The 16,610-nt window shown below is 46.5% G+C and overlaps 1 protein-coding gene across 2 annotated transcripts in view; it reads right to left on the bottom strand.

Annotated features, from left to right (window-relative positions):
* The window catches only part of SLC13A3 (solute carrier family 13 member 3), a 63,847-nt gene that overhangs the window by 29,603 nt on the left and 17,634 nt on the right, over positions 1–16,610 (bottom strand). For both annotated transcript variants that reach the window (XR_013992306.1, XM_081034258.1), the window contains exons 2-3: positions 9,900–10,165; positions 7,447–7,610 (exon numbers count right to left, since the gene is read on the bottom strand). Coding sequence is in view for 1 of the 2 variants with exons in the window: in XM_081034258.1 (XP_080890384.1) it covers positions 7,447–7,610; positions 9,900–10,165 (430 nt within the window). In the remaining variant the exon portion in view is untranslated. The remainder of the gene's footprint in view (positions 1–7,446; positions 7,611–9,899; positions 10,166–16,610) is intronic.

The raw sequence follows: 16,610 nt of genomic DNA, 5'->3' as shown, positions 1-16,610 counted from the left end.
ATATGTATATACACAGCATGTAAGAGGAAATGAGTGTCACGGAGAAAAAGCAAGGAAGGGGACAGGTATTCTGGGATGGGACACCTTTTATAAAGGGTGGTCAGGAAAAGTCTGACTGAGAAGGTGACATCAAACAGAGACCTGAAAAAGATGAGGTGAGCCATGAAAACCTCCAGTGCAATAAAGAGCAGGTGCAAAGGCCCTGAGGTGACAGTGTGTCTGGTGTGTCCAGAGGCAGAAGGGAGACCAGTGTGGCTAGAGGAGCCTGAGGGAGTGGGAGAGGAACAGGTGAGGTGAGAGAAGTGGCAAGGGGTGGGGGTGGCAGGATGGGCTGGATCATACCAGGGGCTCACAGCAAAACTTTGGCTTCTCCTCTGAGCCACATGGGAGCAGAACCAGGGGAGTGTTTGAGCAAAGGAGTCAGGACAGGATCTGACTTTATTTTAAAAGTATCCTTTGCTTGATAGGTCAGTCTCCCTAGAAGACTTTGATAGTGTTTTGGGGACAAGAAAAATCGAAGGGATTAAAAGTTCCTGCAGCTGAAACCATCACTAAGGGCAAAAGAACCCATCCCTGGGCATTGGGCATTTGACGGGTAGCCGAACACATGGGTTCTGGGTTCAGATCACAGCTCCATCACTTACTATGTGACCTTAGATGAGTGGTTCCCAGCTGGGGTCAATTCTGCCTCCCAGGGACATTGAGCAATGTTTGGAGACACTTCTGGTTGTCACAACTCGGGTGGGGGGTGGGGGAGTGCTGCTGGCATCTAGGTAGAGGCCAGGGCTGCTGCTGAGCGTCCTCCAATGCGCAGGACAGACCCCACATCAAAGAAGTATTTCAACCAGCATGTCAACAACGCTGAGGTTGAGAAACACTGGTTTAGATAAATCTCTGTACCTCTCTGTAGCTCAGTTATTTAATTCATAAAATGGAAGTAATAATTCTCCTAGGGTTGTCAAGAAGATTAAGGAGTTGACCCATTTACTACAGACTGAATGTTTGTGTTTGCCCCAAATTCCTATGTCGAAATCTAAGTCCCAGTGTGATGGTGTTAGGAGGTGGGGCCCTTGGGGGGTGATTAGGTCATGAGGGTGGAGCCCTCACAACGGGATTAACGCTTTTATAAAAGAGACCCCACTGAGCTTTCTTGCCCCTTCCACCATGTGTGGACACAGTGAGAAGATGACCAGCTATGGAGCAGGAAGCGGGCTCTCACCAGATGTCGAATCTGCTGGCACCTTGATCTTGGGCTTTCCAGCCTCCAGAACTGTGTGAAATAAACACTCAGTCTGTGGCATATTTGTTATAGCAGCCTGAAGGCACTAAGACACCATTTAAAGCAGGGACTGGCAAACTTCTTTAGTAACAGGCCAGATAGTAAATATTTTAGGCTTTAGAGCCCATGTGGTCTCTTGTCAGTAACTACTCAACTCTGCCATGATATCTTGAAAGCACCCATAGACAATACATAAACGAGTAAGTGTGGCTAAACCTTTATTTTTTGGACACTGAAATTTGAATTTCGTATAATTTTCACATGTCACAAAACACTTTTCTACTTTTGATTGCTTTCACCCACTTAAAAAACATAAGCTATTCTTAATTCACAAACTGCACAAAAAAACAGGTGGTGGGCTAGATTTGGTGGGCTGAAGTTTGCCAGATTTAAAGAACTTCTCAGGAATCTGAGCGCCAGCAAGGATTTCGTTAATGTGGGTTACTCTTGAGGAAGAATGAAAAAGTGGCCCCTGACTTCTGGAAGTGGCGTGACCCAGATATGCCATGTTGTTCTCTTGTTGGACCTAAATCATCTTATACAACACCGACCTCAGAACAGTCACTCTGAGACTGACAAAAGGAGCCAAAGCAAGGACCCGTCACAAATCTATCTAGCACACAGCCATTTGCCACCCACAAAATGCCAAGCATCCCCTGCTCTTGCGAAACGAATGGCTGCTACTTCTTTACCCAAGCATTGAGTTGCACCTGATCTGTCAGTACCCAATCTAGAGAAAACCCTGCTTCCTCAGACACCCCCTCCACGTGACGCAACCACAGCCCAAGTCCTGTGAGAGGTCCTAACACCCTCTTACCGAGATGACCCAGGTAAACCCCCGTGTGTGCTCGTCTCCCTCACTGAGGCAACAGAAGCAAACTCCTGGGACCTTTGTCCACGTAGACTGGGAAGAAGGCTCTAGACTCCAGCCTCGGTTCTTTCCCTGTCTCTCCCAGGGGCTTGAAGAAGTCCCCTCCCCTCTCCACCTGGGCTGCTCCTTTCCTGTTGGTACCTTGAGAGAGCAGGATTCCTTGGTGGCTGACTGTGCCATTTTCACTATGTCTGAGGCTGGCCCTGCTGACCACCAGCCAGGGTCTGAAGGCTAAAGGCAGCTTGGTTCACCCTGGGCCATGGGGACAAGGGCCGCAGGGCTCCCGTGATGCGCTGCACACAGCCAGAGGCACTGAAGCAGGAAGTGAGGGGCTGTTAATAGGAAACTGATGCTAAGGGACAAAGTTGCTCCCCACGGGATGTCCCAACTAGAAGAACTCTGACCCAGTGACCCTCCCCAGCCCCCACCCATGTCTAGTTCACTCCGTACCCTTGCCTCTGCAGTCTTGGGTAAAACAGTAGAATTTCCTGGGAGGGCCCAGGCCCCACCCTAGGGGTTCTGGTTTAGGGGCACTCGAGTGGGGCTGGGGCCTCAGTATTTTTGAAGAGTTCTGCAGGTGATTCTTTTGGGCAGCCAGGGTTGAACACGACTTGCCTGAAGTTACACAAGGGGAAACTGAAGCCTCTGGCGATTGCCCACGCCCTCAGAGAGGGTGTGTGCTCACTAGGTGGCCTCTGTCCCTACCTGGCCCCTGTTACTCATCCATGGACCCTGGGTGCTGCCAGCATCTGAGCTGGGGAGCCCCAATGTAAGACTGGATGTGCTGTACACAGGCTGGTTAGGAGCTTGGGGCTTACATAAGGTCATATTCAAGTAATGCCAATTCCTGAGTTTATCAGGCAGGGGGATGACATCTTTCCCGTTTATACTCTTCTAGCAGCCTCAGAACACCTGGGGAAACTGAAGTCCAGACAGGTGGGGTAAGGCTTGGATCAAGAGACCCAAAGGGTCAGTGGCAGAGTCAGACTTGTGCCAGGAATGTTGATTCCAACCCCCTGAATCTCACTCTATCTCCAAAGACTGCCCACCTGGCCCTTGGTAGGTCTGATCTGGAACTACAAATCCTAGTCGAACCTTGACGTTGGGCACACAGAAGGTCCTCAGGAAAGAGTTCTTGTATCTAATTAGGTAAAGAGCACCCCAGGGAAAGTCAAGGCCCGGCTCTTAGGTCTCGGGTAAGCTTCATGACACTATATGTGAAATAGGAGGTATTGTCCTCATCTTACAGATGAGAAAAAAGCCTTCAAAAGAGCCCCCCCACCCCCCGCCGCTCCTGGCCTCACGAATGAAGAACAAAGGGGGAAGGGCAATGCTTAACCCAGCCTAATAGATTGGAGCCTCTTGTGCATTCCTAAAGGAGACATGGGTGGCATGCTAGCCTCCCTTGGGCAGAGAAAAGGAGGGGAAGAATAGTAGAGTTTACTTTCAAAAGCCAGCTGGGCCCCTTACTGGCTGAGGGACACTGGGCAAATACTTCACCACTCTGAGCATCAGTCTCCTCCTCTGTAAAATGGGCGTGATGAGAGGACAACCCCTGTGGGGCTGTAGTAGAGGACCTGATGGGAACGTACATGTAGAAGGAGGCTGGAGAAGCCACCACTCACCTGGCCCCAAGGTCCCCCAGGCAGTGCAAGGAGCAGAGCTGGGTAAAGGATCTGAAGAGAAACAGCAGGCTGCCCTCCAAATCTGAGGACCCCCAGGGTCTGGTCCAGTGAACCCCACCCTGCCCCAGACTGACTCGCTCGGGGACGGTGCTCATAAGAACAGGTCCCAGATTTGGACAGAGCTCAATAACTAACTCATCATGTTACTTTGGGCAGATTGTTTTGTCTCTGAGCCTCAGTCCTCTCATCTGTAAAATGGGGCTCATTCACTCCCTAGTGCTGTTAGGAAGACTGAACAAGCTAATTGCCATGAAAACCAGAGCACAGTGTCTGGGTCTTAAGAAAATGAAAGTGTCCGTCATCGCTGTCACTATGGCTTTCTCTCATGTACTTAAAGTCCCAGGAGCCTCCCCATCCCTGTCCTGGCCCACTAACAGTCTCCACTCTCTCCACCGCTGTCCTCACCTCCTGACCCCAGGACAGAGCACAGAAACTGGGTGAAAGGCAACACCTCTCTTTGCACTGGAACGCTTTCGGTCTTAGGGTTGATCATTAACCAATGCCAGCTCTCTGATCCCAAAGAGCAGGTGTCTGCCCTGGCCTCCGAGGGTCTCCTACCTCCTGACACCCTGCAGCATAAGGGCAAAGACTCTAAAGTCACCTTGTGCCCAACATTGGGTGTGACCTCGGGCAAGTCCCTTTCCCTTCCTGGGTCTTTTCATTTTTATAATGAGGGACTTGGCTTTCCAACTTTTTTTTTTCTTTTGGCCACTAGACTCTGAGAAAAATCTTGCGTTGGAGGCAGAATAACAGTGGTTAAGAGCACAGGCTCTGAAGTCAGCCAGCCTAGATTCAAAACACCAGAGCAGCTGTTTTGAAACTAGGTGATCTTGGGGCTACTTTATCCCCTTTTATTTATTTCTTCCTAGATGTCCATCCCTCTGAATGAGGTCAATGCTAGCTCCATGTCAGCCAGATGTAAGGCCCTAAGAAGAGTCGTTGCACAAAGCAAGTGCTCAATAAACATCTGTGATGTTCATTGGAAGCTCAGTATATCAAGCAGATAAAGTGGGGGCAGCTGTAGTTGAAATGGGAGAAGGAGCTCGCTGCCACCCCAGGGTGACTGACTATGAGACAGTTCTCTTGGAGCCCCAAGACTCAAGGGAAACAGTTTGAAAATCAACAAAGCTGATACCAGGGAGCAGAAAACTGCAAACTATAGCACTTGGGCTAAATCCGGCCCACTGCCTGACATCTAAGACAGTGTCTAACATTTTTAAATGGCTGGAAAAATAATCAGTAGAAGAATAATATTTCCTGATGTAAAAGTTGTAGATACAATTTTAGTTGTAGCACCCATAAAGAAAATTTCATTGAAACACCGCCACTGCTGCTCATTTACATATTGTCTATGGATGCTGTCTCTGCGAGGGCAGAGTTCATTGGTTGTGACAGAAGCGCCAGCAAAGCCTAAAAGAACGATCTGGTCATTTACAGAAAATGTTTGCCAACCCCAGCTCTAGAGCTTCCCTTCCCTTCCACGTAGAGGCCTCTGACCTTGCCTAGATTCTGGCTCTGCTACTTTACCAACAATGTGATTGATTCCGCACATCTCACTTTGCCTCTCTGACCCTCATCTGTAAGGCGCTTATAATCCTTTCTAGATTTCAAAGCTGCTGTGGAAATAAAATAAGCAAGACCCCTTATTGCATGATGGGGAAATACCCATACTACAGTAAATGAGATTAACATCCATGGTACCTGGGTCAATATTTAGGTTTTTAATAGATGTATATTTATTTTCATGCATATTTGAAAAAAACATAACTAGCACACCAAAGGCCATGGTTTCACGGATAATGTCTGTTGTGTTAGTGGGGGTAAATGAGTCAAAGCTACTGGGGCAGATCTGCCATCCACCTGTCAACATGTGGCTTCCTAGGTAGCATCTCTCCCCCCATGGGCCCCCCCCATCATAGTCACATTCTCATTGGCTAACCTTGGTCACATGACCACATCTAATTGCAAGGCAAACTGGAAAATTGAGTCTTTTCTCTGCCCAGCCATGCGCCCATGTAGGGGTTCTATTACTAAAAGAACAAAGGAAGGATGAATACTGGGGGTAAACTAGCCACCTCTGCCCACAGATGTATCAGTTTAAGGCTTCCTTTTAAAATATATTTATTTATATAAGTCAAAAGAAAGGCATTTTAAAGCAGACAGGATATGGCAGCATTTTGCAACCATGAGGGAAAGACCAAGGGAATCACAGACACCAGTGAATAGTCCTGACACCGTTGTGCCTCTGCATTGATCCTGGAACTGCCTTTCTCTGACTTCTTGGTATTTGAGGGAAATAAACCCTTATTCTTTAAGTCACTTGCCGACTGGCATTCTTTTACGTGCAGCCAAAATAGTTCTCACTGATGCAGTTGGTTTCTCTGGTAAGAGAGTGGGCTCTGGAGACAGACTGCCTGCGAGCAAAGTCGGGCTCAGCCATTTACCTGCCGTGTGCCTTGGGGAAGTCACTCGCTCAGCCCTTGCTTAGTCATATAAAAACAGGGCAGCTCCTTTTGCTTTATTTAGAACACCGTTTCAGAGGTTGGAGTGAATCAGATCCCTCAGTTCCTGGCACATTCTCACTATGTCTTGCCCAAGGCCCCTCTATTGTTTCCCTTACCGTATGTATGTATGTATGCATTTATGCCTTTTATCTCCATTTCTCACTCCCATCCTTCTCAGAGCAACCCCGCAGACATGTTTAATGTGAAGCTTTTCCTCTGCTTACATTCCTATAAGCCATTTTCTCATTTGCGTGTATTCTTAAGTTACAAAACGGTATTGTGTTCTCTATTTCATTCTGGCTTCCCCCCCCACCCCCCGCCCAGTCACACCTATGTTTTATGAGCTCCACATCTATCACTATACGCTCCTCTCATTCTTTGCTCCTAAAAGCAGGAGAGCACTCAATGGTGTGCACCCACACCTGCCCTGCCCTGCCCTTCACGAGGGACACACTCATGGGACTACCAGCTGACCACACAGAGAAAGCTGCCGTGAGCACGGCCGCACGTGGCCCCTCTGGACCTACGCCAGAGTCCCTTTCGTATTTCATTCAGGAGCACAACTGCTCGTTATAGGGTATAGGCACATTGAATCTCAGGAAATGTTGCAGAATGCCCTCAAGAAACACTGACTGGTCCCCACCTGCCACCCCCAGCAGTACAGAGTTCCATTCCTGCCAACACTTTCTATTATCTCGCTTTCTTATTTTTGCCAGTCTCATTGAAGTAAATCTCTTTGTTGCTTCAGTTTGCCTTTCTCTGGATAGTAGTGATTTGGGGCATCTCTTCAAATGCTTTAAAACAAGATTTAATTACAGTACTTACTTCATAAGGCGGTTTTGAGAGGTAAAGGAGATAACGCATATAAAATGTTTAGCTCATTGCTTAGTACATAGTAAATGCTCAATAAATGCAATTTTTAAAAGTACCACGGTTTGACTTCATTAATTCTCAATTATTATTATTATTATTATTATTAAAATACTTAGCAGTTAGTAGGTGCTCCATAAGTGCATTCTTTTCGCCTTCCCTGACACACTTCGGACTTCTCCATCCAACTCCTCCACCTTGATGGGCCTGGCCCCAAGTCCCTTTCCACAGTCTCACCTGCATTCTCTTCACTCTCCCAGCTGAGGTCCTTCCGAGCCTCCTTCTGGCCAAACAGACTTTTCAGGATGGCGCTGGCGATGGGCAGCATCATGGCGGTGGACGCAGTGTTGCTCAGCCACATGGACAGGAAGGAAGTGGTCACCATCATCCCCAGGATGAGCCTGGGAACAGAGGGGGTTAGAGGCAGACCCAGAGCTGGGTCCAGGAAGTCCCCTGGCCCGAGTTTGCCCTCAGGAATCCAGCCCACTCATTTTATAGATGAGAAGTTAAGGCCCAGAGCAGACGAGCCTGTGACCAAACAGGGACCAAATCCAGTCACCAGCCTTGAGATCTAAGGAAACTGGCTCAATGTATGTAAGTGAACTCACCACAAGTACCCAAGGTAAAATAGTTCCAAAGACCCTCTGAAGTTGTCTCTTCTTTGCCCCCAAATCCTGGATGGCTCCCATTGTAGGATGAAGTTGCCTTGGTTTGGCACCAAGACTCTACCATCCTCCTCTCCCACTCCCCTTCCCATTCCTACAAGGCACCTCTGCTCAGGCTCCGCTGAACTCCTCACCAGCACCCAGCATGCCCTGCTCTCCCACCTTCCTTCCATTGCTTGGTCCCTCCTACCAACAGGAATCCAAGTTTCATGACCCTTTTCCTTTACATTCAACTCTTAATCCACCTGGAATGTATTTAGATGTATAGCAAGAAGTCAGCTCTAAGTAGATCTTTTTTTCAAAGAATAATGTAATTATTTCAACCCCCACCATTTACTGAATAATCTTTCCCTTCCTCGCTGATGCAGATTTAGTCTAAGTTCTTTATTCTGTGTTTTCAAATCTATTTCTGAACTAGTGTCATACTGATTTCATTGTGGGAACTTTAAAATATGTTTGCTAGCAGCCCCACTCATTCTTCAATGTCAAATGTAAGCTCCTCCACAAAGAAGGCAGCCCCTATCTCTCACCTGGGCTCCTATGGCACGTGGTCCCCTTGGGTATCAAACACTGCTTTCTGTTGGGATCAGTTCTGTAGATGGAATATCTCTCCTAGGACTGAAAGTTCCCCCAGGAGGAAACAGCTCGAGACTAGCATCGTGCTTGTGGGGGATAACCCACAAGTTATCCAGAACCTTCTTCTCCCTCACCCCCACCCCCAAGCCCATCACAAAAAGAGCTCTCCCATCTATCCATTCTGTCCATCTCCACTGCCACCACCCTAGTCCAAGTTGTCACCAACTTGGTGACACCCAGAACAGTCTGGACACCCAGAACAGTCTCCTAACTGGGCTGCATCCAGCTTCTCGTTGCCTATCTGCTCTTCGCACAACAGCCAAGAGGAATTGTCTTAAAAATGCAAATCTGGTGATGTCACTCCCCACCTTAGAACTCTTTAAAGCAGAGATTCATAACCAGAAGTCTATGGATATAATTCAGGATGGAGAGGAGGATGGGAAAATACATCTTTGTTTTACTAACACCTAATAGAAATGAACTATTTCCTTCAGTGATAAACACAAAGGCCACAAAGTTCAGTAGTATTAGAAGTGTCTGGGACTTGGTTACCAATTAAGATCACAGATATTTTCATATCACATTGTTGTATAATAGTTGCAGACATCTTGGAATATCGTTAACAGTCAAAACTGCCTCAAAACTATAGTTGTTGTTAGGCCAGTCCTTAGATCTCATCATTTACTAGAAAGGAGCACATATGGTGCCATACCACAAATTTGTGTTTTTAAAAAATTATTTGGATAACTGCATTTTTCTGTAATTGTAGTGGTTATTGTTGTTTTAAATCCCCTGTGTTGTGCTTTATGCATTTAAAAACATTCTGGGAAGGAATCCTTAATATTCACCAGATTGGAAAACAAAGATTAAAAGAACAATGACCAATTTTAAAGGCCATTCAATCCCCTTAGAATAAAAATTCAAATCCTAATCAGGGGTTGGAGGCCCTGCTAGAATGGACTCTGCCTCCTGTCTCTCTAAGGCCATCTTTTTACCCATTCACTACCCACCCTGTCATCTTGGCTGGTAAATAGCAAACTAGGATGACAATGGCCAGCATTTACTGTGCAGATCTAGGCTATAGTATCGTTATTTTATAGACCGAGAGTGCTTAAGTCATTTCCAGGAAAGGTGGAATTCAGCCCTAAGCAGTTGGTCACACTGCTAATATGGCCCATTCTAAAACTACAGGACACAATTCCCTGGGTCCAGGGTCTGGAAATTGGCATTTCAACCAGTTTCCCAGGTGATTCTTACACACTTTTGAGAAGCTCCCACGAGCCTAGCACTGTGTCTGGCACACAGAGGGGGCTCATTAAACATCTGAGGAATGAATAAGTATGTGGAAGACGGGACATGATGAGTAACCGGGAAGAATGAATTTGGGCTCCAAGAGATGTGGGCCCTCTGCCTCCCCACCTTTGGACTGGACTCGTCACCTGCCCTTACCAGGCCGGCTGGACCCCAACGAGCATCAGGACCTTGAGGGCGATTCTCCGGTGCAGGTTCCACTCCTCGATGGCGGTGGCCATGATCAGACCGCTGAGGAAGAGGAAGTTGGTGTCCAGGAAGTACTGGGGGCAGACTCTGCTGGATGGCAGGATACCCAAGAAGGGGAAGAGGACGATGGGCAGCAGGGCCGTCACCGAGAGCGGCAGGGCTTCCGTGCACCAGTACACCGCCATGAGCAGGATGACAAACAGGCAGCGGCCTTCCTGCAGGGGGGAAATGCAGGCTCAGGAGGGTCAGCAGAGCCCGGGGTGGCGTCACCAATCTAAGCCTCATTTTGCTCTCAACTATAAAATGGGGACACTATCTCTGTCCATTTTATAGGACTATATGAAATACCCCATTGTCTTAGAAGTAGACTCGGAGATGAGCATGAGCGTACAAGCAGTTTACTTAATAGAGGATCCCAGAAAGTTCTGGAATGTTAGTAGGGAAGTCAAGCAGAGAAGGAAGCCAATAGTGTGTGTTAATGAGGTTACCACTGTGAGCAGCGGGGGCTCAATCCTGATGGGGACCCTGGGAGACAGTGTAGATCAGGCCTCAGTCATTCATTCACCTGGGAGGCGAGGACGCTGGGCTATTTATCTGCCAACTCCTGGCCATCACTGGTTGAGGGCTGCTTGTGGGAGCATTAGTCCCCAGCATTTCCAGCCTGCCCACACGCATCCAGAGAACACACTTATCTGAGCATCTTGGGTGCAGTAAGAAGCTAGCTATTGGCATGTGCATAATGGTGAGTGCCGATGGGCATGTGGAGGGAACACCTGTAACAGCTGCCACATCTGTACCCAGCATGTAGTATGAAGCCTAACATACAGCGCACACTCTGTAAAGAGTAATAATAATAAGTGCTATACTGTGCACTGTATGGTGGGACTATAAAATGGTACAGCTGCTGAGGAATCCAGTGTGGTGGTTTCACAAAATATGAAATAGAATTACCATATGAGCCAGCATTTTCACTTCTGGGTATACACCCCAAAGAATTGAACGCAGGATCTCAGTGAGTGTTTATACACCTATGTTCATAGCAGCATTTTCACAATAGCGAACATGTGGAAGCAACCCAAGTGTCTATCAACAGATGAATGAATAAGCAAAATGTGATATATATATATATAATATATCCATATATATATGCACATGGATATATATGTATATATAGTATAAATATATATAGTATAAATATATATAACTATATATGTAGTATAAATATATATATGTATAAAATGAAATATTATTCAGCCTTAAAAAGGAAGGAAATTCTGACATATGCTACAATATGGATGAACTTTGAAGATATTATGCTAAGTGAAATAAGCCAGTCAGAAAAAAAGACGAACACTGTAGAATTCCACTTATATGAGGCATCTAGAGTAGTGAACCTCTCAGAGGTAGAAAGTCGAATGGTGGTTGCCAGGGGCTGGGGGAGGAAGATGGGGGAGTCATTGTTTACTGGGTACAGAGCTTCAGTTTTACAAGATAAAAGAGTTCTGCAGATGGATGGTTGGATAGTGGTGACAGTTGCTCAACATTACAAATGTATTTAACACCACTGAACTGTGCACTTAAAAATAGGCATAGTTAAGACGGTAAAATTTATGTTCTATGTATTTTACCACAATAAAAAATTGGGGGGAAATCCCATTTTCCTATTGACTTAAGATACATTTTTCTGGAGGAAACAACAAAATAAAATGGGCACCCAGAGTGAATACAATCAATTATCCTCCAGGAGATGGAAAAACTTCTTGTTAGGGGCAGGGAAGAAAGACATGATTATAAAACAAACGAACACGACTTGAAATGAATATTTCAACATGTCAGGTTATTGGATACACACTTTAAAGATCAAAAGCAAAAACAATAATACAGAATCAAATCTAATGACTAAAAAGTCCCTGGGTTTTGATTTCTCATCATCCTCTCAGTTCCTAAACCAGGCAGGTCTCAACATAGCAGGGGTAAGATACCTAATCACAGACCTGTAAATATTTGTTACTTTTAGCCCTTGGTCCAAGCAAAACTGCATATTGAATCACAATATATAAAACAAATCCTGAATATAAAAATTTAGTTAAAAGGGAGTTTTTCTGGGAAAAGTGGAATGAGGAGCTATCCACCGTGCCACTCAGTTCTCTCCCTCCCTTCCACCTACAAGGGCAGCGCCTAAGACATTCCCTGACTCAGGAAATCAGTGGTGGACAGTCAGACCATCACCAGCCACCCCCTGGCATTTACCTGGCTTTGCAGACGTGGAGACTGGGACCAGAGAGGGAAAAGGTCAGATAGCAGATAGGTGGCAGAGATGTTTCTAGAAACCCAAACCAGGACTCCCTAGGCAGCTGAGAATCTGCGCCTGGTCCTTTACGGAAAAAGCTTTCTTAGCCTCATTGGGTTCTTGGAGCCAAAGGGCATCGTCCGAGTGTTCCACAGAGGGAAACAGAAGAGCAGGCCCATCCAGGTACTCCCAGTACATAGAACAAAGATGGTGGAAAGCGGTGGCACGATGAAGAGCACGCGCTGTTTGCAGAAGCTCTTGGAATCCCCACATTCTGCCAGCAGAACTTCAGGGACCACCTGAGGAGCCAATCTATCCAAATGCTCAGACCACAGAACATCAAATTTGGCTAATTCGGTCTTCTTAGGCGTAGGAGCCTGTGAGTCTGCAGAGGAAACTGAGTGTCAGCTGGAGACGGTCAGTTTCCACGGCTCAGGTAGGTAAAGTGGCTTTTCTGAACACACGGATTCTGAGAGATGGGCCAGATTTCAAGCAGAAGAAGCCTGAATTTTGGCTACTGGTATCACAGAGGCCTGATGCCCCCACTTCGTTTTTCTTCATTTACCAAGTTGCCACCTATGTTAGTCAATGTTCTCCAAAGAAACAGGACCAATAGGAGATCCATATAATAAATAATAGTAATTATTATTATATATAGATACATATAAATAAATATATGGGCTTTTATATATATATTTTTTATATATATGGGTTTTATATATATATATAAGCAGAGAGAGGAACCCGCCCTTCCTTTGCCTTTTTGTTCTATAAGCTCTCAGTTGATTGGATGATCCCCACCCACACTGGGGAGGGTAGATCTTCTCTACTCATCTACTGGTTCAAATGCCCATCACCTGGAAGTGACCATTCTGATTTCTGAATCGAGACTGTTTGTGTGGTAAAGTCACTGGAGGATTTTAATTACTTCCCAAGAGTAATGGGGAAAAGTCACGTCTATAGGCGTATTCATCCAAGTTGTGGTGGAAGAACGTCCCCCGCTGACTACATTTTAGAGTCACAGCTGGAGAGAAGAATAAACATGACTTTTTTTGAAACCTAACTTTATGAGCTATAATTTACACACAATCAAATGCATCCATTGTGGATGTACAGTTTGAGTTTTAACAAACTTACGTACCCATATAACATCACAACCAAGATATACATTTCCATCAGCTCAGAAAGTTCCATTTTGCCCCTTTGACGCCAGTCCTCACCCCCCCTCCACTGCCGTGATTTCCATTGCTAATAGATTGGTTTTGCCTGTTCTTAGACTTCACTTAAATGGGAGCATACAAGATGTGCTTTCGTATTTTTTCTCGGTATAATTAATGCCTATGAGATTCATCCATGTGGTTGTGTGTGTCAGCACTTCCTTCTTTTTTATTACTGAGTTATATTCCATTCTGTGACCACTAATATTCCATTCTGCTGTCCCTCATCCCCCCACCCCTGCCAAGTCTTGAGGACAGAAATGACTTCTGGGAGAGCAAACAGTGTGTACCCCTGTTTATTTGTTCGTCCTCCTGCTGATGGACATTTGGATTGCTTCCAGCTTGGGGCTGTTATGAATAAAGCTGTTTTGAACATTCAAATACATCTACTTCAGGGGTGACATCCTTTGAGCCTTTCTCTGCAATGTATTAATTCTAGACATTATATGATGGGGGGGGTGGGAATATATGTGGGTAAATTCTGGCTGCACAGGTTGCCTTTTAAAGGCTCTGAACCCCAAACCTGTATTCATATTCTCTCTCTCTCTCTTTCCTCTTCTCTCTCTGTTTCTCTCTCCCCCTCCCTCTCTTGTCTCTCCCTTCCCCTCTCCCTCTCTGGGTGCTCTTGCCAGGATGTCAATATCAGTCCTTTGTAAAGGAATGACTCCAGACACAGCAGGTGTCCGCTGGGGAGGTGACCAGGGGAAATGAGGGAAACTGAAAATGTCAGGATTTGGGAAGTCAATCATTGGCCCACAAGGGGCTTTGGCAGTAAATGGGTCAAGAGTGTGTTTCATTACCTCGTTGGTTAGGGATTGGAGCAGAGCCCGGGTGACCCCAAATAGCTTCAGTGCCCCAGCTGAGCTTCCAAATGGATTCAGAATTGCCTGCTGGATGCCAGACATCTGGTGGGGGGTTAATAAGTGCTGCTGTCCCTCATCCCCCCACCCCTGCCAGGTATTGAGGACAGAACTGACTTCTGGGAGAGCAAAATCTCCCAGCAGGCATGGCGTCCGGGATTAGCGAGCCACGGCCTGTGAACACGGAGTGGTGGGCTTGCAGAGGTCAAGCAGGCCAAGCCCATTCCTGTCTCCAGGTCTTTGCACCTGCTGTCCTCTCTGCTGGGCCCCCTCAACCCTGACCTCTGCTCAGCTGGCTCCTTCTTGTTGTTTAGCCCTCATCTCAAAGGTCGCCTCTTCAGGGAGTCCTTCTCTGATCACGCTGTTGTGGTCTGATCTCCACTGTCCAGCCTTGTTCTTGTTGAGCACTTATCAATAGCTCAAGTATTTCTTGTTTGTTGACTTATTATCTCTCTACGAGGGATCACAGGATGCTGTATGAAAAATCCCTGCCCCATTTTAAAACCCCCATTTTGCAGGTGTAGAAAGTGAGGTCTGGAGAGGAAGAGGAGTCTTTTCAGGAGCACGCAGAGCACAAGAGCAGATCTTATCACTCTCCGTCCTGGTTACCATTTAAATAATGGACCGGGGAGGGGGGCCAGGTGGATCCATGATTGCACGCCAGTCCGCAGCACATTTGTGCCCCCTCTGCCTCTGGGCTCCCCCCTTTGGTGAACTCAGACCAGCCACTGCGCCCCCAGGAGGTTCAGTCTGCATGTCTGCAAAATGGAGGCTTCTCTTGAACCCTCTAGGGCAGATTACCTAGAAGGGTAGAGTCATGAGATCCCAAGGCCCTGTTCCTTTGAATTTTAACTTCTGGGGTTTAGAGGTTGAGGGAGGTGTCTCATCTTGCAGGCTTATTTTCTGGGTCATCTCAGATCAGTAGTTAGCCTCCTGGTCACTTTGTTCTGTCCAGAGGCTCTGCTTCAGGAAGGGAATCTTGCTGAGGTGGTCCAGGGTAGGCGGGGTCATAGCTCCAGGAGAAACACCTCTCAATTGCCCAGCCTCCCACCTCAGCCATCAAAAGCTGGCATGACTCAGCTGAAACCACTAGGGGTGGAAGAGCCTGAAGGATACTGTACCCCCAGAAGACAGGTACCAAAAGCAAGAAGCCTGATCCTAATTATCAAGGCTGACTCCAGAGACCAGATTTGGAAAACCTTGAGGTGGATGGAGTTGGAGGATGGCTGAAATGGAAAGTGGTCAGCTTTCTTTTTCAGAAGGGAAAAGAATGCCAAGGAAATCCCAGGGCTGGGCTGTCTAAATGCAGTAGCGTCAGGCTACATTGGGCTATTTAAATTTAAATTCATTCCAATGAAATGAAATTTAGAATTCCAGTTTCTCCCTCACATGAGCCACAGTTGAAATGCTCAGTAGCCACATGAGACGGGTGTGTTTACCATTCTTCACAGAGAATACAGGACATTTGCATCACCTTAGAAAGTTCTATTGGACAGAGCTTTTCTAGAGAAGTCAGGCCTGCAGGCCAGGAAGCCTGGGCACAGTGGTTTTGCTACTGAATTTTTGTGGCAAGTCACCGAATCCTCTGAGCCTAAGTTTGTTCATCTGCATATTGGAAATGACAATCTGAGGGTGTCTACATCACAGAAGATCCCACTGAAATCATTTCTTTAATTATTATTATATTATTATTATTGTTTTGCTATTTCACAGAGTTGTACTTGTGCAGTAGTTCCTCCTATTTCCTAACACCACTCTTCCAGACTTTATCTTTGATGTCCCCTTTTTCACTTATTTCTCACACTGTCTTTTTGTGGGTCTCATGCTGTTCATCCATCACAGGATTGGCGCCCCTCTTTCCAGACCAGTTCTCTGTTAAAGGAAAGTGTGGGGAAAGGGGCCGGGAGGAAGCTGGGGCAGGAGGTGTCTAAGCATTAGCACCGTTGGTTATCTCAGAATCCATTCTCACCAGCTCTGCTCTGAAGTAAGTCTCTACTCTAAGCGACAGGCTTAGTGTAGAGAATAAGTGTGAAGATGCAAGAACATTACATTTCTTCTGTGTCTCTTTGAGCTTTCAGGTCTCTGACTAACCAAGAGAGTAAACGTAGAACCATTACCACTGTAGAGCTGATCATTAACCATCCTGTCTCTTCCACCCGCTTTCTAACATCCTGCTTCTCACCAAGGGACTTCAGGCCCCTTTTTCAGTTCATCCAGACTATACTGTCACATGAGTCTCAGGGACTGTCCCCACTCCCTGTGCATGCTCCAGGCTTTGCCAGGATTGGGAAGG

This window comes from Rhinolophus hipposideros, assembly GCF_964194185.1.
Source record: "Rhinolophus hipposideros genome assembly, chromosome: 22".
Lineage (NCBI taxonomy): Eukaryota > Metazoa > Chordata > Mammalia > Chiroptera > Rhinolophidae > Rhinolophus > Rhinolophus hipposideros.
Note: the sequence above shows the minus strand (reverse complement) of the source record. Positions and strands in the feature narration are given on the sequence as shown.